General features: G+C 45.7%; 1 protein-coding gene and 1 long non-coding RNA gene across 2 annotated transcripts in view; one reads left to right on the forward strand and one right to left on the reverse strand.

Annotated features, from left to right (window-relative positions):
- LOC119238882 (uncharacterized) overlaps positions 1-24,674 on the reverse strand; it is a 31,557-nt gene that overhangs the window by 5,890 nt on the left and 993 nt on the right. The window contains exon 2 of the long non-coding RNA XR_008549538.1: positions 19,805-19,953. This is a non-coding gene — a long non-coding RNA (uncharacterized LOC119238882). The remainder of the gene's footprint in view (positions 1-19,804; positions 19,954-24,674) is intronic.
- Positions 13,373-13,878, forward strand: LOC119238880 (ribonuclease 7-like). The gene has a single exon (XM_037502988.1). It carries the CDS (start codon positions 13,388-13,390, stop codon positions 13,856-13,858), a length of 471 nt encoding a protein of 156 aa, XP_037358885.1. The 5' UTR covers positions 13,373-13,387; the 3' UTR covers positions 13,859-13,878.

Consider the following 24,674-nt stretch of genomic DNA (forward strand, 5'->3'; position numbering starts at 1 on the left):
TGCTTTTCACGCTGTGGCCACAGGAATCCCCGTGAGACAGACCTGACAGGGAATACTTGTCTTCTTTTGGGATGAGGAAATGGAGACTTCACAAAGCTCAAATAATTAGTTGGTCAAATTGGTTAGTAGCAGAACTTGGACTTGGACTTAGGTCTGCTTAGCCTAAATAGAGTACACTGTCTGCTCTACCATCAGGCCAAAAAGGGAGAAACTTCTGTAGGGGCAAGAGAACTAGGTAAGAGTTCACCCATGAAGAAATGTACCCTGAGAACTCAGAAGAGTCAGTTACCCTGTGTTGGCTGCAATAAAGGTCACTACTTCTCAAGCCAAGAGTCTGTTTATGAGGTGCTCCAGGGATCTTAATTCAGCACTCTCCCGCTCTCTCTCTCTCTCTCTCTCTCTCTCTCTCTCTCTCTCTCTCTCTCTCACACACACACACACACACACACACATGCTCCCGCTCTCACTCTCCCTCCTCTTCTCTTTCCTCCCCACTTATTTGCCATTACTCTTCTCCACCCTTCAACCTGGGTAGATCTCCTAAAGTTATAGGGACAGGGGAGTGTCCTGGCTTCATCCCCATGCTCCAGGATCACATTTCCCTTGACCTCAAGGGACTTCCGTGGCCCAGAGCCTGCTTGTCACAAACAGGCTGGTGGGAGCTGCCAGAGCTTCCTTCCTCCCGATAATGATCTCTCCTATCTCCGTGAGTCCCTGGCTCTTCACTCTGGCAGTCTGCCCCGGGCAGAGGGGTTGAGATGTGGAAATGCCACCCCCCTGACCCCCTGGGCTACAGACACAGTTTCTCACTCCTTGTGCACTGGAGAAACTCTGGCTTTCTGATGACAGGTCCCAAGAGCCTTCTGCCATGCTGCAGCCCTGACCAGCACCAGTCACCTTCTCTCTTCCTTTATATCATCACAAACAAGGGCGTTATGCTATGTGCTCATTCTACCTCAGCACCAAATTATGTGGTTAGATCTTCCCTCCCCCACTAGGGAGTCTACTCTAGACCTTTCCTCCCCAGCAACTCCAGTGTTCCTTTCCTCCTTACAGAGTTAGAGTAAGCTTTGGAGCCAGATAGAATTGGGCATCCTTCTTGACTCTGTGGTTCTCTCAAGGAAACTACCAAATCGACTCTCTGCAGTTGTGTTTCTTTGTTGTAAAATGGGAGTAAAAGCACCTACCCAACGGGACTGTGGGACGATGTAGAAATGGCATTCATGCAGCCTTCATGACCCTGGGCACTGGAGGGGCATTCACTCATAACTGCTGTTAGCAATATTGCTGACCAGTCATAACCAGCTTTGGTGAAATGCAGACCCAGGGGAACAGCTGACTCAGTTTGCCTCGAGGGCTTTCTTCTGCAACAGCCATGTTAGGGAGGAGTTCAGAGACCAAGTCTGCAGGCAGAGTCCTGCTAGTTGTGCTGGTGGACCTGGTGGTTTGAGATGATAAGGAGAGAAGGTAGGGAAGAGGTGATGAGAAGAAAAGAGAGCAGATCATGGAACAATTCCAACAGAGTATGGGGCCAATAAGTTGACGAGTCTTGAAAGTAGACGTGCACTATAAAACCTTGTGGCCAAATGCCAAGTGACTGAGTAAAGCCCATACTATAGTGACCATGCTCTCTATATTATTTTAAAGACATGGTGACTTTCAACCAAAGTACACAGAAAACCAAGATACTTGGGTGTAGCTGATTTTTCTCTTCAATTTTTTTTTCCCACAACTCTTTATGTAGATACATAGATATAAATACAGATGCTTTTTCTTATGGATGTTGTGGTTTGGGAGACATCTTCACAAAATTCTGCGGTTTTTTTTAAAGATTTATTTATTTATGCATACAAGAGCTGGGGCACGGGCCAGAGATGTGGGGGGTGAGAGGATTCAGCAGAGACAGAGTGGGGAACAGAACAGGCAGATTGACCGAAGTACACTGCGGGGGGAGCAGCGGGCGAGACAGGAGAGGTCTGCTGCACCATGTGTGTTGCTCCCTGGTGGGCCAGGAATCAAACTCGTGCTGCAGAGGCTGAGGTAGTGTAGTGCTTAATCCCTTGTGCCACCAGGGAGGCCCTTCACAAAATTTTAAAGTGGCAAAACTGTTCAATACATCCTCTGAAAATGAGAAGACTTTCCAAATAAGACTGTTTTCTTAAAGGCTCATGACCTAAGTAATATTAAATAACTAAAAATTCTAAAGTAACCAATGGTGATAGAATCAGAGTAGTAGTAACTTTGGGGAGTCCTAGTTGGGAAAGGGTAAGAGGTAGCTGGAGATCTTTTATTATTGGTCTGGATATGGTCATGAAAATTTACTGAGCTGTTACTTTCTTAACATTTGAGTGATTTACTACAGCTAATTTATACCTCAAAAAAAATCCTCTTAAAAAGTGTAATCTTTAGTTTATTTTATTTAGCATGATAATTAATAATATATCAATCAATGCTACAAAGATTATCATATAATGAAATAAAATTATGATATCATCTGATTTCCATTGTCTTGCCTTACACTATTGTTTTTAAAGATTTATTTATTTATACGTACAAGAACTGGGGTACAGGCCAGAGGTGTGGAGGGTGAGAGATTCACCAGAGACAGAGTGGGGAACAGAACAGACAGATTGACTGAAATACACTGCTGAGGGGAGCAGCGGGCAAGTCAGGCGAGGTCTGCTGTGCCATGTGGTGCTGCAGTGGCCGCGGATAGCTTCTTAACCCCTTGCGCCAGCAGGGAGGCCCCTGCCTTACACTATTATTTAAAATGGTACTTTATACTTTGAGCTCAAAAAGGATATAAGGTTCTTTCTAAAGTTTTCCAATTATCACACTCTCTCCTATTATTTATATTAACTGTCAACTAATTTTCCTGTTTTTAACTTTGAAAATGCTCAATAATTGGCATATAATCTAAGCATTCACAACCATTAATTATTATTGCATTTTTCTTAAGGGAATATATGTGCATTTATACTTATTTCTACTTGTTGATAGAATTTCAACATTTTAAAAATTCAGAAGGAAAATTTCACTCCAGGTTACATCTAGAATGTTCACCAATATTTGAAAGTGACTTTTCAGATATAAACAATGAATCCAAATGACCTGCCTTGTTTTCATTACTGTTCTAACTGATTAGATGTGACAGTCATCCATTCCTTCACATGCTCTTGATCACAGCCAAGTTTAGAGGTGCCAGGAATAATGTTGAAATAGGCATTTGGCTATTCAGCCTTCCAAAGGCTGAAGTTGAGATCCAAAATGAATAAGAGGTTTGTGCATAGCAAGTCTGCCTGAATCTTAATGCATTCTTACTTGAAAGTGGAGGAATGAGGAAAGGAGACTGATTAGCTATGAGACATTTCTCTTACTGGGGGCAGGAGTGTGGAGAAGAGAGAAGGGCTTGTAGATGACTTTAAAGAGAATTGTTTTAGCCTGAAACTGAGGAGCAGAAATGGAGTCCAAAAGTCCTGAAAGTAACTCAGGAACTGAGCTAGTTTTGCTAGGAGTGAGACTCAGAGGTAGATTAGTAAGAACTTCTCTATTTGACTCTGGCCCCTGAGGTCTCCACATTCTGTAGTAACCATGGACACTATGAAGAGATCAGGACCCTTCTCTGCGATTGAGTCAACTGGCCCTCTTCATGGTTTTGCTGGCCCTAGAGATAACCTCAGAATGACAGCAGCAGAAAACAGACATACCAGCTGCAGCAACATCCAGAGACCCCTCATCTCTAAGAGCCACTTCATCCCATTTTTCCTTTGCTCCAGCACAACTGGACTTCCAAAAGTTCTTTGAAGACTTCAGATCCTTGCCTTTTTTTTAATAAGTTTTTAAAAAAGATTTATTTATTTATGCATATAAGAACTGAGGTACAGACCAGAGGTATAGGACATGAGAAGATTCACCAGTGACAGAGTGGGGAACAGAACAGGCAGACTGACTGAAATACACTGCTGAGGGGAGCAGCAGGCAGACAGGAGAGGTCGCTGCACCATGTGAGAAGTCCGGAAATCGAACTCCAGGCATCGAACTCATGCCTTGCTGCAATGGCTGCTGATAACTTCACAGTGCTGTGCTTAACCCCTTGCACCACCAGAGCAACCCCCCAGATCTTCCTATACCTCCCCATCATGGAGGGGTAGAAAGAAAAACAGTTGTAGTTCTTATCTGGATGTGTATCTGTGCAGTACCTCAAATCTAGGAAGCTTGGGAGTATCTAGGGAGCCACAGGGAAATGAGAAAATCCACTTTGCTAATGAGGTCTTACAGGAGGCCCATAGTTCACACAGGGGAGGTAAGAAAAGATGCCAACTAATAATGGAAATACACACTATGGTATTAAGATCTCTTGACTTCTGGAAATAGGAATTTTCTCATCTATATAAGGGCAATCTACCCCAAGGGAGTAGTAGGTAGGATAAATGTGAATGTGTGTGTGTGTGTGTGTGTTTGTGTAGTATTTGGTACAATGATTGGCATGTGGGAAATGTTTGAGCAGTATTATCATTTCTATTTATTACTGTGGTGTCAAATGTTGAGTGGCCAAACCAGTGATGGATAGAGCAGGCCTGATTTCCGTGACAGAAAACAAAGGATTTAAACAAAAGAAGCCAAACTACTCCTCAGCTCTCCTTGCCAAAAAAAGTTCCTAGCCAAGTGTAGATAAGGTAAGGTTCAAGGTCAGACAAAGAGAACAATATGCATTAATTTCTCTAGGTGAGGTAATTTGGAGTGAAGTAGGGTGGGGGGAATGCTTTCAATTAGAGGGAAAAAAAAGAAAAAGAAAAAAAAATAGGATATCGGGCCTCCCTGGTGGCGCAAGGGGTTAAGCACGACACTGTGAAGCTATCTGCAGCCTCTGCAACACCAGTTGGATCCCCAGCCTGCCAGGGAGCTACCCACATGGCGCAGCAGACCTCTCCTGTCTCACCGCTGCTCCCCTCAGCAGTGTATTTCAGTCAGTCTGCCTGTTCTGTTCCCCACTCTGTCGCTGGTGAATCCTCTCACCCCCTGCACCTCTGGCCTCTACCCCAGTTCTTGTGTGTATAAATAAATAAATCTTTTTAAAAAAGAAAAGAAAAAGACCTCAAGTATTTAAGACTATTTTACTTAAAAGACTATTTTAAGACTATTTTACTTAAAAGACATTTTCTTATTTCTACCTTCCATAAGTTCAAAGATATGAAGAGAAGACAGAAGGTTTAAGGTCTCTAATTTTTGAGGGTGTCCTCCATACCTGTTCCTTTTCAAAGGGAACAATTATTATCACAGCTTTTGATGAAAGGAGAGCTCTAGTGACATTTTCAACTCCCCTCCTACTCCTCTACCGCCCCATCCCCCAGTTACCATGCCTTCCCCTTCACCCTCGGAGACCTCTTACATTTTCCCCATCCTCTGATTCACTTTAGTTTGTATTCCACTATCTGTGGTCTTCCGCCACTGCCCAGGGTCCTCCACTGTTTTCCAGTGGATTGCTTACAGTGGGGAAATACCAGAGTTGATACTTCTTATGGTTTCACACAGAAACTTACATGGCCAACGTGGGCCATGGCATTTAGCACAAGATAGAAGTTCACAACTCCTTAGCTTTAGGCTCTTGCAGTAGATATTCATAAATTGTAATGTTGCAAGAGATTGTATTCAGTGACCTCAGAGGTCATCTTGTTCTGCCTTCCTCAAATTGCAAATGAGAAAAATTAAATCCAGAGCACTTAAACACCTTGCCCAAGATCACATGTCTGATTTAGTGACAACTCTGTTTCTTGACTAAATCCGGTAATGTCTTCAAAGTTGCATTCTAATTCATGGTCCCAAATGGATCTCAGACATTTTCCAATGTCAAACTCATTATACAGGCAAATCAGCCTGAAAACAAGAGATTGCTGGACATGAGACAAAAGTATGTTTATCCGAAGAGTGTTTAGTGCCCATGATCCTGACGTGTTTGCATTACTGTTTCTCTCTCCTGGACCATATCTCCTTTACCTGAATGCTCACATTGTGTCACTGAGATGGAAAAAAATAACATCCAAGAAGTTGATGGCATTTTTACTAGTCAAGCGTATCCCTGGTCCAGGCCACTCGCTGTTGGAGACATAGATAAAGGCACACAGCAAGAACAAAGGTCTTTGCTTTCCATCTGCTATTCAGGACCAGGGTGAAAACACCCGGGAACCCTATTTGGTGGAGCTCCAGCTGGGCCTGAGACATGCTGAGACGTTTTATCTCTGGTAAGGGTCATCATTTTCACCCTCGAGGTTGGTGCATCCAGGGTTTTCATGGTCAACTGGGCCCTAATAGTAATGCTTGTCAGACTTTTCCCCAGAGCACTGGTGGTGGCAGCAAGAATTAATACCAAAGCCATGTCCTGCGAACATGAGCTTTCTCTGTAGCCACCATTTTGCAATCAGCTAATAGTCATAGGATAACCTTGTGCATAGATTTATTACGTTATCTTAAAATTTCATGTGTGGTAATAATGGATCAATGTTAATTTCCTGGCTTTGGTGGCTCTACTGGAGTTCTATAGGCAAAATAGTGCTTGTAATTAGGAAATATTCAATTTAATATTAAGGGGTAATGGGGCATCATCAGCCTCAAATAGTTCAGGAATGCTCATCACTGGGGGCTCTGGGTAAGGCATCTAAGAAAGTTCTACGTACTATTTCTGAAACATATATAAATTCATAATTATTTCAAAGTAGAAAGCATTTTAACATTGTAAAAAGCATTTAACATTGTAAAAACATAATTCATTTGAATTTTTCAACTGAAGCACATTCTACAGTTTTATTTAAGAGAAAAATAATGCTTTAAATTACTCTCTTTCTCCAAAACATTGCTCTCCCTGAAACATTGTTTTAGTGAAAATGAAAAAAGGAAAAAGAAAAAGGACCTCTGTCTTGTGGCTTCATATACCCTGGGCACACACCTGCATTCAGTTTGGGGTAGGGATACAGTGGCCTTAATGAGGTTTCCTTAACTTGCTCTCTGTGAATCTGTATCTCTGGCCAGTATTCTCTTCTAGAACAGAGTGGGGCAGGCAGTCTGGTCATGGGGTCAGGGCACTAGGTAGGTCCTTCACTTGCTCAAAAAATGAGAACATGGACACCGCAACACAGAGCCTTCAGTAAGCTGCTTGTGATTGCTGCTGGCTCTGTTGCTGTAATCTCTGACAAGTCAGAGCCCCTCCGTGGTTGGAGTAAGCCCCAGGCTACGAAACTCATGTGAGGGGCCCCACAAGCCTCAGCTCTGGTTAGGTTAAGCCCACATCCTTTTTTTTAAAAAAAAAAAGATTTATTTATTTATGCATACAAGAGCTGGGGTGCAGGCCAGAGATGCAGGGGTTTGAGAGGATTCGCCAGAGACAGAGTGGGGAATAGAACAGGCAGATTGACCGAAAAGACACTGCTGAGGGGAGGAGTGGGCGAGACAGGAGAGGTCTGCTTCACCATATGGGTTGCTCCCTGGCCAACAGGGGATCAAACTCCTGCTGCAGAGGCTGCGGATTGCTTCATAGTGCTGTGCTTAACCCCTTGCGCCACCAGGGAGGCCCCATCCTTTCCTTCTTGAGGACAGATCTTATATTCAGGGCCCAGGGGACACAGTCCATCCACTGAGGCAAGGTCTTGGTGGAAATGGGCAGGCACCTTAAGAAGGCTTCAAAGAGCTACACAGTAAAGAAAACCCCACTCGTCAGGAAATAGATTCAACCACTGGGAACAGAGTGAAGCTTCCCAGGGTGTGGCAGCAGGATTCCATGTGCTGGAACTCAGGGAAGTTCAGAAACCAGGATCTGAGGTATCTCATAGCCATGGGCCTTCAGAGCCAAGAACTCCTCTTGCAGGAGATTGCCTATTGGTTATTGACTCTTTGCCCAAAGCTCAAATTCCAGCAAACATTCAGAGAGAAGAGGAGAACATTCAGAGAAGCAGGGGCAAGACAGTCCTATTGTTCTCCAGAGCAGCTCAGGAGCAGAATGCTGACTGCCCTCTCCTCTTGGGCCTCTCTGGGCTTTTCCAGCCTGAGTTTGTCTCTCTCCAGTTCCCTGGACTTTCATTTTACTTGTATTACTCTCTTCTTTTCTTTCTTCTCCCCACTCTTGTGGGGGTTCTGTTATATACGCTCACAAAGTACCTGGGGTGCTAAACATTCACAGTCTGTCTCTTTTATGAATTAGCATTGCAATAATGTTTCACAGCCAGGGTTCATCAACTGTGGGGACTTCAGAGTACTCCATTGTTAGAAGTAAGTGCTCCTTATGTTAGCAGGAGGAATGAAGACACCTCAGGACCCCAAGCCTGCATGTTCTAAATGTGTTCTGCCATCCGCCGCATAAAGACAAACATTCTCTTAGTGAGTAGACCTTCAAATACAAAATAACTTTAATATAATTAGTGTGTAAAAGAAAGAAGAGAAAGAATGTAGTTAATATAGCTTCCAAATGAACACCCAAAGTTATAGAACCCCTCCTGCATAAATGTTCAGCCAAACAGGGTTGGCCCAAAAGCTTGCCACAGATCTATTCTTCCTCAGTCCTCTTCCAAGCCCTTTTAGCTTCCCCTTGCTGCTCAGCTCCATGCTTCCTTAGGGTGGGGCAGGGAACCTGGAATCTCCTCTTTCTATGGATATCAAGCTGTTACCTTACAATCACCTTCCCTGGCCGCAGATGGTCCACAAAGATAGTGTGAGCTGTGTGGCAGAAAGTTGGCTGAAAATCTCCTGTGCTGTGCCCAGAGAATATAGCCACTAGTCCTGCAGCTAATGTTATGCCTACATTCAGTTTGCCTCTGGGTGAGTTTTCCTTGAAGGCTTTTGCATCCCAGCTTGTCTCAGCCTTAGCGCCTACAGAAAACAGCACCAGCAACAGTTCTCATATGCCGACATGTAACTGGTCAGAGCAGTTGAACCTGTCCTCATGCACAACTTTTATGAACAGATCCCACCATCACCCTCTCCCGAGGGGTTATTCTGGACAATCTCATATAGGAACCAAGCAGAGCATTAGTTTAAAATACTCATGCTCTTGCCCCCTTAGCCACTCCTGGTCATTTGTAGTGGCCCTGGCCCCTCCTGTAGTAGCCCTGCTCTTCTAGAAGCCCTTCTCCCTGAAGAATCTGCCTGTCACACCCCAGGACACTGCAGGGTAAAGCATAAGGACATACTGGGGGGTGGCAAAGATTAACCTTCATGGTGCTGCATTCCCTCAAGTCAGCAACCCAAATGGCTTTACTGCCACCCACAAGGTGATTCTCAGCCCACAAGGTAACTTTCAATAAATAGGTAACAATATGGAAGGAGAAACAGCAAAATTTTAGAGCCAGACCTATCTCATTTTCTGTCCTGGTCCTTCCACTTACTCAATCTGTGACCTAAGCCACTCAAACAAAGTCTGTTGCCTTCACTGTGAAATGGAAATAGCAACATGGGGTATATACAATTGTGTTATATATAAAAGATATATAAGCACAATGCCTTGGCATGCATTAAACACTTTTTTAAATTGTTAATTCTTAACAAAAAACCTAGCACTGTGCCAAGTACATATTAGCTGGACACTGAATGGTGGTCAGCAGTGCCCTCTCCTCCTATGGCTGTTGTACAGGCCTGGGCTGACCTGACCCTTAAGCAATGTGGGATATATTGTCTTGGCTGCCTTTAGCGAAGTAGTTAATATTATATTCAAGGCAACTGGCCCTAGAATGTCCTAGGCCATGTTCAACACCATCATACCATACCAGGATAATCCTCAGGGAAGGGACAGTTTCCAGGTTCCCTGGCCCACCCTAAGGAGCTGAGGAGCAAGGACAAGTGAGAGGAAACTGGGAGAAGGAAGGAAGGTGAGGAAGAAGAGGACCTGGAGGAGGCACATGGAACAGAGAGACATGTGAAGAAGCTGCACTTGCTTCTTAGCCTTGGACTTGTACCAGGGACTCGGAGGACATGGAAGGAGAAACTTCAGACAGATATGGGTGAGAGACCCATGGGGAGGCTCACAATGGCAGCCTTTATCTTGACTTGGACTTTGATTTTCCTCTTTTCCTTCCAGACTTGCCTGACCCCTTCTGCCCCTTTCCTATGTGTCTCAGCAGAAGGTGCTTTCGACTTGTGGCAAGCTTTTGGGCCTCAGTGGCCCTGCTTTGGGCCAACCCTGTTTGGCTGGGCATTTACCCACGAGCGGATAGGTAACTTTGGGATTCTATGTGGAAACTACTTTATCTATTCTTTCTCTTCTTTTCTCTTTATTGCACAGTAGTTGTATTAAAATTTCATTCCATTAGGGCCTCCCCGGTGGCGCAGCGGTTGAGCGCTGGGTTGCGAAGCTGCGCGCAGCCTCTGCAGCGCCGGTTCGATCCCCGGCTGCTCCCCGGCCACCGGAGGAGGGTCCCACATGGCGCGCAGACCTCTCCTGCCGCCTGTTGCTCCCCTCAGCAGTGTGCTTCTGTCCTTCTGCCTGCTCTGCTCCCCGCTCTGGCTCTGCTGAATTCTCTCACCCTCCCGCACTTCTGACTGTACCCAGTGCTTGTATAAATAAATAAAAATAAATCTTTTTTTTAAAAAAAAAAAAAAAGAAATGAGGGACCAAAATTATAAAAAAAAAAAAATTTCATTCCATTAAAGGTCTTATACACTAGATTATGTCTTGTCTTGATGCAGTGGATGGCAGAACCCATTTAGAGTGGGCAGATTTGGGGGTCCCGTGGTGCCCCTCACTGTGCCTTGTAACACAGGCACTTTCACATATCATCATATTGCATTGAAAATGTAAAATATATGTTCCTCATTCAATAAACGTATATGGTAATGGTATATGAAATGATTTTCAAATTTTACTTTTGGAATAATTTGATGACAAGTAATTTGTGATTGGCACTGTTCCTCTGCCATCATGGTTCTTGGGAATGCCTATAAAATAAGCAAATCTAACCTCAGATTGTTTTCCAATGGAATAAACATTTATGTGCGCCAAATTTTAAAATAATTGAAATCGACTTCAGTGGCTATGGAAGTGGGTAGGCAGATAATTTACCTTTGACTTTGCAGTTTCTTATATTAGAGCCAATATATGTTTTCCCAGTCTCAGATATTGTAGACCTTTGCAAATCCCCCAGCCTCTATTGCTAAATGGGCCTAAGCTAAGGGGTCAGCCCTGGAACCATGGTGTTTGTGATCACTGACTAGGGCCAAATACATAATCAAAGGACCTCTCCCCAGACCTGTCTGGGTGGGGCTGGCCAGTGGCAATATTAGCCCTTACTTGAGGGAAAGCATGCTTTCAACTTAATTGGATTCAGAGCTTGCAAAGTCTGTGGTCAATCATCTTGGTCTGTACAGAATGTTCATGCCAGACCTTGGCTCCTGTCACCATCCCCACCCTCTCACTGCAAGCTCTGAGGCTTGGGTCTGCAACTATTAATGAATCATTTGGTAATTCTTCCATCCCAATGGGAGGGCACACACACACACACACACACACACACACATACTTCCTGGGGTTCAAGTCAACTGCTTGCTCCATTCCCCTAGGTTCAAAACCAAGGATTTGTTAGTTTCATGGCAAGGGATGCATAAAAAGACCCTCACTGTGAAAAGAGTGAGCTCTATTGGTGAACCAGGCCCCACCTTAGAGGCAGAGGCACAAACATCTCCCAAGTTTCCCATCTGGCAATGCTGATCTGAAGAGCTTGGTGATTTTTGCTACTTTGAAGATCATTTTCTCTCCAAGGCAGTGATGTCCCACACATTCCAGAGGTCTAGGTTGGGTGGGGTCCAACATACCAATTAAGACCTGAGAGGTTGTAGCCAGAGCAATTTCCCAACTTCAGTCATTCGCTTCCTCCCTGCAATTGTTGCAATATCACTAGCTGCCATAATATAATTTATTAACGATATGTGTACTCATTTTAGTTCAAAAAATTCTTAGAAAAGGAAACTACATGACACCATATTTCAAAGAACTCAAGTGTCACCTAATAAACAGACATTAAAGTAGATGTACTGAATGTCATCCAATTTTTAAAAATTTTATTTCAATATTATTTAGAGAAGCGACTTCAGCCCGATTTCTGTTGACTTGATGGAAAAGGGAAAGACAAAGAATTTACTCTCTTGTTAATAGGAAACTTTCTCATAGATGTTATCAGGAGGATTAGAAGAGAATTACTGAAGGTGGTGTTCGTGCACCACCCAAAGTCACACACTCAGTAGACTCTGCCTCTAAGGAAGACACTTTCTCCTTCCTTTTACAACGGACACGAGATCAAAGTCAGGAAAGCTCCTAGCCCCAGCTCTGCCTCCCACTCAGGGGCCTCAGGAAGGGCACTTGCCCTTTCAGGAACTCACACCCCCTCATCTGTAAAACTGAGCACTGATTAAGTGATCTTTAAGCTCTCTTCCAGCTCTGACCCTCTATCATTCCAAGGCTTTCCCCAACAGAGTAAAATGGCAGCCATGGAAAAAGCCCAACTCACCATGTGCTTTGCCAGCTGGAGCAGACTTCTTCACTGGGCGTGTCTGTTTTTCTAGCTTCAGTGAGAAATTGGGCCACGGAACAGAGAGGAGTGAGCTGGCTCCACAACCTTAATACTGTCTCTTTCAGGGTCACCTGAGCTAGCCGAAGAGAGTGGAGTGGAGCCTCCACTCTCTATTTTTTCTTCCAAGATTAGATTCCCTCTCCTCAATGTTCAAAAAAAAAAAAAAAAAATGGAGCATGGAAAGAATAGGGACTTTGGAAGCCAAGAGACCTTGATTAAAATCCTATATGTGACACTCTCTAGCTATGTAATAATAGGTAATTTCCTTAACTTTTCTGAGTTTCAGTTTGCTCATATATTTTTAAAAAGTATCATACTCGGGGCCTCCCTGGTGGCACAGGGGTTAAAGATACAGTGCTATCAAGGTCAGACACTGCAGCCTGAGTTCAATACCTGGCCAGGGAGCTGACCCACATGGCGCAGCAGACCTCTCCTGTCTTGCCCACTGCTTCCCCTCAGCAGTGTATTTCAGTAGATCCGCCTATTCTGCTCCACACTCTGTCTCTGGGGAATCCTCTCACCCCCCTGCACCTCTGACCTATGCCCCTGTTCTATGCATAAATAAACCTTAAAAAAAATAAATCAGTACATAAAAAATAGCATACTCACCTCATAAAAATATCACAAGGGGAAAAAAATAGAAGTATTTATTAGGGACATAGAGGCACTTTATCTGCTGGAAGTGTATTAAAAAATGCCAGTGGTGTTCTTAAATATCTGAGACTGCAAGAGCCCTACAATAACTCACTTAGGGTATGAGATTCTTAGAAGAGCCAGCAAGGTTCCCCCATGATGACTACTCATCACCTACTGCTCCCTCTGTTCCTCTGTCTCCCCTAGGAGAGATGGCACCGGCCAGAGCAGGATTCAGCCCCCTGCTGCTGCTCCTGCTGCTGGGACTGTGGGTAGCCGAGGTCCCCGTCAGTGCCAAGCCCAAGAACATGACCTCAGCTCAGTGGTTCGAAACTCAGCACGTGCAGCTGAGCCCTCAGCAATGCAACGCGGCGATGGCCAACATCAATAAGTACACGAAACGCTGCAAGAGTATCAACACCTTCCTGCATGAACCCTTCTCCACAGTGGCCGCCACCTGTCAGACCCCCAACATAGCCTGCAAGAATGGCCGTGACAACTGTCACCAGAGCCAAGAGCGCATGTTCTTGACCGATTGTCAGCTCACCTCGGGGAAGTACCCAGACTGCAAGTACAAAGAGAGACAAATGGATGCCTTCTTCATCATCGCCTGTGAGCCTCCCCAAGAGAAAGATGACCAGAGATACCAGCTGGTTCCCGTGCACCTGGACAAAGTTATCTAAGATCAAGTGTTCCCCACTCCTCCCATGCCACCCCAAGCTCTGTAAACTCCTGCTGCTGCTGCATTTCCTCCCATGAATTCTTTACTAATCCTTACCTTCCTTGCAAATACCACTTCCCTCCCACACACACCCAACTTCATACACTCTTAATTCCTTTGGGGGTTTTCGGGATGCTCCAAGTAATGAGGGAAGAGGGGTCATTCTCTATAGCCTTTCACTGATGCCTGCATTGCTTCCTGAGTTTGTGATACTCTGCGGCCTTTCAAGCACAAAGGATCTGGACAGGGCTTGCTGCAGGGCTGTGTTATGTATAATTTAGGGGGATGTCTGAAAAAGAAAGGGAATATAAAATTACAAATGCAAGCTAAGGTGAGGGCCTTGGAGGGGCTGTGGTTAGATAGTTCAGGGGGGCCACAGACAGTGGAGATTATCTCAGGAAGTAGGGCAGAAAAACCCTTGCTGTGTTCCTTGTGCTGGGCAAAGGAACGTGTCTGATTTTGCTGCAATAAAATACTCTGCTCTTCCTGAGTGTGTGTCATTGTCCGGGGAAGATATGAAGCTTGGAAATCTCTTCTTATCTCTGTGAGGCCTGACCTGCAGGCAGGAAGGGCAGCCAGCACTCTCTGAAAGCTCAGGATTGGGGTAGAGCTGGACTCTGGCTTCCACCCCATTGAGAACTGCCTGGGAGCTCCCATCTCAGCTGAAGGGCAGAAAGAACATCTTCCCAGATGCATGTCAGATCCTACGCCTGTTCGTGCTCCAGATCTGACCTCACACTTCACTGATATGAATGGAAGTAAGAGCCTCATGCTTCTGAAGTGAATTTCCCTCCCTTAGAAATTTCACAGTCAGGACCCTCCAAGAATCTTGATCGGGTACTCCTCTCAGTGTGGTGAAGGGAGTCTGACATGCGATCTGCCATGGATTTACAGTATTATACTGCAAAAAAGGAATTACTGGAAAATGAATTCAAAATAGAACATACTGATAGAGAAAAACGGGGTCAAATTTTTATTAGATTCAATTAACATAAAATCACTTTATCAAATTGCCATAAAAGTTGCTCAAGCTTTCTTCTCAATTTCTGTACTAATCTTGATACTTACACAGAAAAAAACACAAACCTATTATACATGTGTATAATATATGTTGGGACACATAAGTGCCAACATAAGACATACACACCCATGCATATACATGAACACAGGGACAAACACTCACATGGGTACATGTGTGTGCAACACACACTCAAATACATGCACTCAGCAGTAAGGCAACCCTCTCCTCTGCAGATACTGCCTCCTCCTCATACCTTCCTTCCCACATTTTGGAAGAGATTTTCCTACACAAGCTAGGGTTCAGAATAAAGAAAAGATATTGGTGAAATATGATGTAGCAGAGAAAATGGAGGACCCAGAATTTCTGACTCCCTGACACCACCATACCTTCTAGAAAGAGACAGCTCAGGAAGAGCACTCCATTATCTACCATATCCACATATAGCAATAACCCACCTCAAATAGAGCATCCCTCATGCCACACATAATAGTTCTGCCCATCGCTAGCACTATTTTGCCCATCCCTGTGCTGACAACCAAGGAAGGCATACTGTAAGTAAGAGAAAAACAACATTCTAAAAAAAAAAAAAAAACAACATTCTTCTACCCCTTTGGCTTCTCCCCAGTGTCGTGGGCAGGCTCCATTTCCTCTGTCTGCACCTTAAATGATGGTGTTTCTCAAGATCCTATTCTTAGCTCTCTTTCCTTCTCACACTGCATTCTCTTGAGCGACTTGATATACTTCCATGCCCTCTACAATTACTTATCTGCTCCCTTAAGTCTATCTCCAGCCCCAGTCTCCCAAGTTCCAGGCAGAGATATCCAGGTCCTACTGCCACTGATGCCGGCCCCCTTAGCATCCTGCAGGGGTCTAAATTAAAAACACTCAACTTGAGCTCAGTCTGCCCATCCTCCTGCAATCTCTCAGCCTTAGTTTGTGGAAACATCAGACCCAATCATTCAAGGCCCTAATCTGAGATACATGTCAGCTCATTCCTATTTGTTTGCTTCTCCAGCAATTTCCACACCCCTCCCCACCCCTGCCCTATACTGCGCTAAGAGGGTACACAACAGTACTTGGGTGTTCTTTTCTCAAATATCGTTGAATTTATAACAGGTGCCCAATACACATTATGGTTTTGGAAGGGTAAACACACCTGTGATTGGGAGTTAGGCAAACACACCTATATTGTTGCAGACAAGGATTCATTATCCAGCTTAAGTGGCAAGAGAAAATATGCCTTTGAAATACCATAAATAATAACAGAAGAGTGCAGTGAATCAAATGGACTCTAGAATATTTTTTTTCCCACCTCCCTAGAATGTCCCTCATCCCCTCCTAAAGTTTGTTCTTTGTTAAATGTTAATCTTTCTGTTACACGTCTGTGGCTTAACATTATGTCTATAACCAGAGTCAGGCAACACCAGGAAAAATTCAGTCATTCAATATCTGTAAAAGCAATAGCCCCAGAAGCTGGAAAAAGTGTGAAATGAATTCAGAATAGAATGGATCTTTAAATAAGTTAATTATGCCCAAACGAGTGGTGTGGCTACCTGGGTAGGAGTTTCTGGCTTCTGTGTGTAGGTTGAAGAACTCGATGGAGGGAAACTTGAATCTAGGGGCCATGGGCTATGAAATTGGCTCATCCAGAAACAAGTGCGGAAGTTGACAATTTGAGAAGAGCTGCCTGAGAATCTTGGAACAAAATCTCTGCTGGTTATGATCTCTGGGCCACCGAAGATGTGTCTCAAAAAATCACTTGGGTAGGGGCTCCCAGCTATTTAGGATGACATAATTATTTCCTAGTGGGTTTGTTTTAATACCCCAAAAGTTTAAAGTTAAGGGCAGAGGCATTTAAGAGAATCAAACGTGTAGCATTGGGCCTCCCGGGTGGCGCAGCGGTTGAGCGCTGGGTTGCGAAGCTGCCCACAGCCTCTGCAGCACCGGTTCGATCCCCAGCTGCTCCCCGGCCACCAGAGGAGGGTCCTACATGGCTCGCAGACCTCTCCAGCCACCCGCTGCTCCCCTCAGCAGTGTATTTCGGTCCTTCTACCTGCTCTGCTCCCCGCTCTGACTCTGGTGAATTCTCTCACCCTCCCACGCTTCTGACTGTACCCAGTGCTTGTATATATGTATGTATACACAAACAAACAAACAAACAAATAAATAAATAAATCTAAAAAAAAAATGTAGCATTGATATATTTATATTAACGAATTTGTTCATATTTAGCATTTTAGGTACTTTGCATGTTTAAGAGAATTTTGTCTGTAACAGTAACAATTGGACTTGCAACTCTAATTTAAAATGTGTGGTTTAAACATGTAATTTGAAATAGAACCTTCCTTCAAAATTAGTTTTGGAAGATTTAAGAAAACTTAAGAGTTGAATCATCATATTTTTAAATTGTTGGATTTCTAAGAGTCTTTTTGATATTCAGGAATGTTTTGTTGGGTAGCTCAGATTATCAAATTACTTCATAAGGACATGGACTATGTTAAATTTATAAAATATGTTTTTAATTGTTTGAAGGAGTCTTGTTAACTGCTTTTTTAAATAGTCATCAAATCCAATCCTTTAAAGTGATTATTAAAATTTGCTTGTTTGTAAGTTAAATATAAAAGTTTAAGGAAGGACTAGACTTCCGATTGGCATCTTTACACATAACAGCAATTTTATTTATTTATTTTGTGGGACCCTCGCAGGTGGCTGGGGATTGAACTGGCGCTGCAGAGGCTGTGGGCCGCCTCGCGACCCAGCACTCAACCACTGTGCCACCAGGGGAGGCCCATAACAGCAATTTTAAAAAGTCAAATATTGTGCCAAATATTCTTTTCCAAATTCACATTGACACTGCCAGACCAGTCCATTCACTGCACTGTTTTCATCTACAAAATGTACAGTTAACTTTGACAATTGTATTTCCTGGTGTCCCATGACTTCTGGTTTTCCTGCACTTCTAGAAGGAAGGATGGCCACCCATGACGCAATTGCTGAGGCTCATGCTGGGGATTGGTAATGGAGTGGACCCCAGGACTGTACCGCCCTCCCATACTCTCCTTCCTCTGCACCATATGGTCACCTTGTGGGTCATTCTGTAACTTGAGAAGGGTCTCCCATTACATTCTGGAGGAACCGAGAAAGGGGAGCAGGGCTTCCCTGAGGCGAGGGTGGTAGTGGCAGAGGAATTCAGTAAAAGTCTACAAAGGAGTGAAACTCAGAGACTATGGTTGAGTCGTCATCTTCAACAGGGCTTTTTCTTCCTTGGCCAAACTTGGGAGTTTTGAGACTATGTTTTACCAAGTAAGATGGCTTTTTAAAAAAACAAAAACAAAACCAACAGATTGTTAAGCAACTGGTTCCTTCAATAAAACAGGCTGCTTGCCTGGAAGCGTGTGTGTAAATACACTTGTTCATGGTAGGGAGGTGAAGTTATGTTAGTGGAATTAGGAGTGCTATATATTCCACCAATTACAGATCCTTTGTCGACCAAAATTCCCCATTTGAAGTGCAATTATCTTTTGGCAGAAATAAAAAAGATAGTGTAACAATGATTTGGCACCTATGACATTGGTATGGGTTTGTCTTGGGAACATGTGGAGGCACAGCATTTAGAGAGAAGGTTTTGTAATAAGGGGTCTTAAGATAGGTGGAGTGTTGAGCAGATACCTGGAAGTAGACAATGAGTACAGAAAGGGATTTGTCAAGGAACCAGAGACAAATCTGTCCCCGCTGCCTAGCAGGTCTGAAGGTTGGGGGGCATGGGAGGGCGGCAGAGGTATGACTTCATGCTGCTGTAATTTCCAGATTGCCTGCCCCAGGAGATTCTGCTGGGAGTCTGCCAAAGAGGGTTCAGGCTGCCATGAGATATACCTGGCATGTGTTAGGTCTTAATAAATGTTTGTTTAACAAAATTTGTTTTTAGAGCAAAGGAGTGGGGCTAGGAAAATATACAGATCACAAACCTGGAAAGCTTATGAAACAATTCCTTTTAAAACTTTCTCATTAAGCTAAATTTTTTTCCAGAGCGAGAGAATTCACTGCCTATGGAGACGGCCTTTGCCAGTCGGGCAGTTCTAAATATTAACTCCCCTACATACACCCTGGTCTATTCCTCAGTAACAGCAGCAATTCACTGATACTGTCACTTTGAGCCACTCAGAAAAAATCCAATTCCTCATCACACTCAACTTTTTAAATATTTTAAGAGTCCTGTGACTCTTGACCTCCAAATATTATCTCCTCAGGCAAGGGCTATAAAATGACTCCCACTATTTCATCCAATAATTCTACTTGGTGAAATATGCTCAGTGGAAATAACTCAAGTGTGGAGGGAAAAAATGTGTGCAACTGTTTATACTCTGAGAAAAGTTAGAAATAATACAAGTTCCCCCCAAATAATGCGACAACCACTTGATGCTTTAACTGAAGCATCAAGTTATCACTAATGAAGACATTCACACAATTACACAGATGCATGGCTATGTGTATGGGCAAAGCTACATGAAGAAACAGAGGTTAAAACTGTTTCCAAACAGGTCATTGCTATGAGTCTTCCTGGTGCTGCAGGGGTTAAAGTCTCAGCGCTATCAAGCTATCACCAACCACTGTGGCCTGAGTTAGATCTCAGGCCAGGGAGCTAACCCACATGGCCCAGCAGACCTCTCCTGTCTCTCCCACTGCTCCCCTCAGCAGTGTATTTCATTCAGTCTGCCTATTCTGTTCCCCACTCTGTCTCTGGTGAATCCTCTCACCCCCTGCACCTCTGGCCTATTCCCCAGATCTTGTATGCACAAATAAATAAAAATAAATCTTAAAAAAAAAAAAAACCAGCCAGGTCATAGCTATATAAAAGCGTCTGGGTTTGCATACCAATAAGGTCCTTACGTGAATTTGGAGTCTTTCCAGAACTTCCTCTCCAAACCATGCCTCTTCCAGACTCTCCTAGCCCGGTGGGTCTACATCTGACCCAGAAGACCCTCCACTCCACATTAGCTTCCAACTGTCTTGTGTCGCTTCCACTTGCAAATGTCAACCTACAGACAAAAAAGAACTGGTGATGTCTAAGTGCCCCGGCCTCCTCACTCCTTCCCACTTCCCAGCTTCCCCTTCTCATGTAGTGCCACCACCATTTTTGTTCTGATGGTGTCTTTCAGAACCTGGTCAGAGACTATTGAGGTTATCACAGTGACAAACAGACAAGACCCTTGACTTCATGGAGCTTATTTTTAAATTATATGTAGTGGCAGGGGGGCTATCTCTCTGTTAAATGAGGTGGAGAATAAACAAAGACATATTCAAATAGAAATTAATGCTGTGAAGAAAGCAAAAGATGTCTCATAACAGGTGGGAGACCACATAACGTCAGGGGGTCAGGGAAAACATTCTAGAATGTAACACTTCAGTCAGGACCTAATGGATGAGAGCCAGTGACTAGAATTGTGAAAAGAGGCCATCTAGCAGAAAGGAAAAAGAGCCAAAAGCCCACAAATTAGGAATAAACAAGGTATGTTTGAAGGATTGAAAGGGCACCAGTGGCTGAGGGTCCCTGGTGACTTCCCACCTCAGGGGAGTGCGCAGAGATGAGCCTGGACCAAAAGGCAGAAGAGGATTCATAATACAAATGAGAAGTCACTGGAAGGGGTTCATGTGATCCAGCTGAGGTTTACAGAGGATCAGTATGGCTGAGTGCAGAGAATGGCTTATCAGGAAGTAACAGAGGAACTTGTAGACCAGCATGGAAATGACTGCACCAGCACAGGCAAGAGGCTATCCTGTGAATTTTGGAGATACCCAGTTCAGAGAGATACCAGTTGTAAATTTTTAAGGAAATACTGTCAAGAAAATAAAGCCCAGGGCCTCCCCAGTGGCGCAGCGGTTGAGCGCTGGGTTGCGAAGCTGCCCAAAGCCTCCCCGGCGCCGGTTCAATTCCCGGCTGCTCCCGGGCCACCGGAGGAGGGTCCCGCATGGCACACAGACCTCTCCTGCCACCTGCTGCTCCCCTCAGCAGTGTACTTCGGTCCTTCTGCCTGCTCTGCTCCCCGCTCTGGCTCTGGTGAATTCTCTCACCCTCCCGCGCTTCTGACTGTACCCAGTGCTTGTATAAATAAATAAATAAATCTTTAAAAAAAAAAAAAAAAGAAAAGAAAAGAAAGCCCAAACTAAGGGAAAAATTAAACAAAAGTAGAATTAACATATACACTGTGCTGATTACTTATCCTAAAATAACTAAGGTCTGGCTCACAGTTTCCTCAGTAGACACAGGTAAATATATGCTCTTTCAAGTCTGTTCCTAAAATTCCCCCAGTGGTCCTCCACTAAATCCCCCCTTACTTCAAGGCATGGACATAGAGCCCTGACCACTGCCCACCTTACAGCAGTGAGCAGCCTCCCCCAGTTAGAATGACAGCCACATAAACCAGATAATAACCATTACAGACACAGATGTTTCTTCTGCATTCTCTCTTATCAGGATAACACTACTTCCCCCATAAAACCATACTGGGAAATTCCTGATTGCTTAAGCTATTACTTACACTCAAGCCAGTCTGGGGGAGGAAAGGTTTTATTCTCTGACCCACAGGAACATATCTACCATGTTTAGAAACTCTTTCAGGGCCTCCCTGGTGGCACAGCGATTGAGCCCTGGGTTCCAAAGCTGCCCGCAGTCTCTGCAGCACCGGTTCAATCCCTGGCCACCGGGTGAGGATCCCACATGGCGCGCAGACCTCTCCTTCTGCCCGCTGCTCCCCTCAGCAGTGTACTTCGTCAGTCTGCCTGCTCTGCCCTCCGCTCTGACTCTGGTGAATTCTCTCACCCTCCCGCGCTTCTGACCTTACCCAGTGCTTATATAAATAAATCTTAGAAACTCTTTCAGCACTGGCAACTACAAAATTAAAGTTGCCACTTTTTAAAAAAATTTATTTTATTTATGTATACAAGAGCTGGGGTGTAGGCCAGAGTTGCAGAAAGATGAGAGGATTCACCAGAGACGAGTAGGGAGCAGAACAGGTGGATCTACTGAAATACACTGCTAAGGGGAGCAGCAGGGGCGAGACAGGAGAGGTGTGCTGCCCCAGGTGGCTCAGCTCCCTGGCCAGGGATTTACCTCATGCTGCAGTAACTGGGGATAGCTTCATAGTACTGAGACTTAACCCTTTGCACCACCAGGGAGGTCCAAAGTTGACACTTTTTAACATGGTGGTTATGTGGTGGAACAGGTAATGAAGTGTTCCAGGCACTTCTTTCATGCCCTGTGACAGTGCAGATTGAAGCCCTATTCAAACAGACATATTCAAATAGAAAAGACTGTAGTAAAGACTGGGCGTAAAGACTGTAGAATCAGATTGCCTAGCAAGACAGGAGAGGTCTGTTGTGCTACACATGGGCCAGCTCCCTAGCCGGTGATAGAACACTGATAGAATTCAGCCAGCAGTGACAGCTCTGAGATTCAACCCCCTAGGCCACCAGGGAGGCCCAGTGCCCCCTCTTCTATGGGAAAGAAGAATGGTGCTTTTTTCCAGAAGTTCAGGGACTCCCATAATTTATATGCCAGTTCCTAACTGTGGGAGACTTAAATACTAACAATTGTTTCGCCCAAGAAATTTGCTCAAGATTATGGAACATAGGCCTGGTAAAGGAAGATTCAGACTCTCAACACTGGGATTGGGTGAGCAGGATTTGTTTTTGTTGTTGTTGTTGTTGTTGTTTTTAAAGATTTATTTATTTATTTATACAAGAACCTGGGTACAGGCCAGATGTGCGGGAGGGTGAGAGGATTCACCAGAGACAGAGTGGGGAACAGAACAGGCAGACTGAAGAAATACACTGCTGAGGGGAGCAGCCGGCGACACAGGAGAGGTCTGCTGCACCATGTGGGATTCTTGCCCACCGCCCTGAACCGGTGCTGCAGAGGCTGAGGACAGCTTCACAGTGTGGTGCTCAACCACCTGTGCCACCAGGGAGGCCCACGGGTGAGCAGGATTTGTAACAAGTGAATAAAGTTCATAAAATAATCTCTAAGAAACTAGTTTCCCAAGTGCTGGCTTCAGTAACCAGCTACTGGACAGCTTTTACAGAGTGGACACCAGGGGGTAGCAAAATCTCACTCTTGCAGTTTCCAGGCACTAATTAAAGGGAAGTTGGAGTCTACCATGACTGGAGGGCCCCAAAACCCAGTGGTGGAAAAGAGCCAGTTCCCTGCCTCTAATTCTACTGGGGAGATGATCGCTGGCGTGTACTGCCCTAGGCTATGTTTGACTCGCGCAAGAGCAGAGGTATCCTCTTGCCTCCAAGAAGGAGGCACATTTTTCTTTTTCAGATCCAACTGTGTGGGAAAAGGGTGGAGTTTAGCGTTTAGAGGTGAAAGAAGAGCCAATGATCCAGGTGACACGCCCCTTTTCCTTCCCCCCAGTTCCAACAGCTACCCAGAGGCCGCAAGAGCTGCCTCCACTGCCAGGACTTTTTCCAAACATCACCACCTAGCTGCAGTGGGACTTGCCTTTGCACTTCTCTGGCGTCCCGGATCTCTACTCAAAAGCCCACCCTTTGAAAGCACCCCCACTACTTCCCAAAGCCTACACAGGGAGGGACAAGGCATCTCCCTGCTTTGTTTAAGCCTCCCCCAACCCTCCTGGGACACATTGGCCTGGCTTCATTTCCCATCCAGACGTGTGGAGGATGGGTTAGGCTAGAACTTTCCTAACTAGACTATCCCCCTTTGTCTGCTTTGTCAAACAGCCATCCTGACCGCCTGAGCCCAGGGGACCCTGAGAGATTCCCTATTTCCACCCCACAAGGAGAAAGAGTCAGGCATCTGGGATTGAATCATGGGATCTGACTGGGAAGTCTGGCATCTTCCCTCCTTTACTCCAAAAGGGAAATAGAGAATTGGGGCGGGTGGAGGGGGGGCGGCGAGACAATGAGGAAAGAACTCAAAACTTCTGCCGAGGTGCAGGTCCCTGCAGGAGGATCCTGACCCCGGGGCCCTGCCCCGCCTCGGTCACGATGCCCACCCCCTACCCCAGCCTTCACAGCTCCCTAATTACCCCACGCCTCCGCCTTCTCCTGGCCACACAGAGGAGCCCATTGTCGCAGCCCGAAGGCTCGAGGCCCGAGGAGATGGGAGGGGACCGAGGGGACCAGGAAGCCCCCGGAGACTGGAAGGAATCCCCGATTGCCGTGCTCTTCGCTCCACTCGATAAGGGCAAGGGTTGGGGGTCTGTTCTGAGCCCCAGGTTCTGTCTCTGTCTGGCAACTGTGGGGGAAGAGGTTCCCAGCCAAGCAGGAGGCTTCTGCGCGCCCACCGACTCCAGTCCTGGACTTGAGACCTCAGGGAACCCACGCACACCCCAGGCTCGAGTGTCCCTCGCAGAGGCTCAGCTGATCCCAGGGTGCAGGACGGCGGCGGGGGAAGAGGGGCACCCTAGGCGGGGCTGGCTCCCGAGGGCAGGGTCCGGGCCACCCCCGGGGGGCGGGGCGGAGGAGCTCGAGCGCGGCGGGAAAGCCGGGCAGGGCGGAGGGGGCGTCCGGGGGCTCCGCCCGGGAGAGGGAGCTGCGGCGGGGGGTCCCGCGCGGAGGCGGAGGCGGGCACTGCGGGGCGGGGCGGGGCGGGGCGGCCGTCTCGGCCCTCCCTGGCGGGGCCCCGCGGCCTGGGAGCCCGAGTGGGCCGAGCCGCCGCCGGGCCGGAGCTGTCCCCGGCCAGACCCAGCGAGGCGCGCGCGGCGGGAGGGAGGCGGCGGCGCGCCCGGCCCCGCCC

Source organism: Talpa occidentalis, unplaced genomic scaffold (genome assembly GCF_014898055.3).
Source record: "Talpa occidentalis isolate TD23 unplaced genomic scaffold, MPIMG_talOcc4v2.1 talOcc4.11, whole genome shotgun sequence".
Taxonomy (NCBI): Eukaryota; Metazoa; Chordata; class Mammalia; order Eulipotyphla; family Talpidae; genus Talpa; species Talpa occidentalis.

What these genes read in the sequence shown, in the direction of transcription:
- LOC119238880 (XM_037502988.1), top strand. Translation starts at nt 13,388, where the DNA reads ATGGCACCGGCCAGAGCAGGATTCAGCCCCCTGCTGCTGCTCCTGCTG.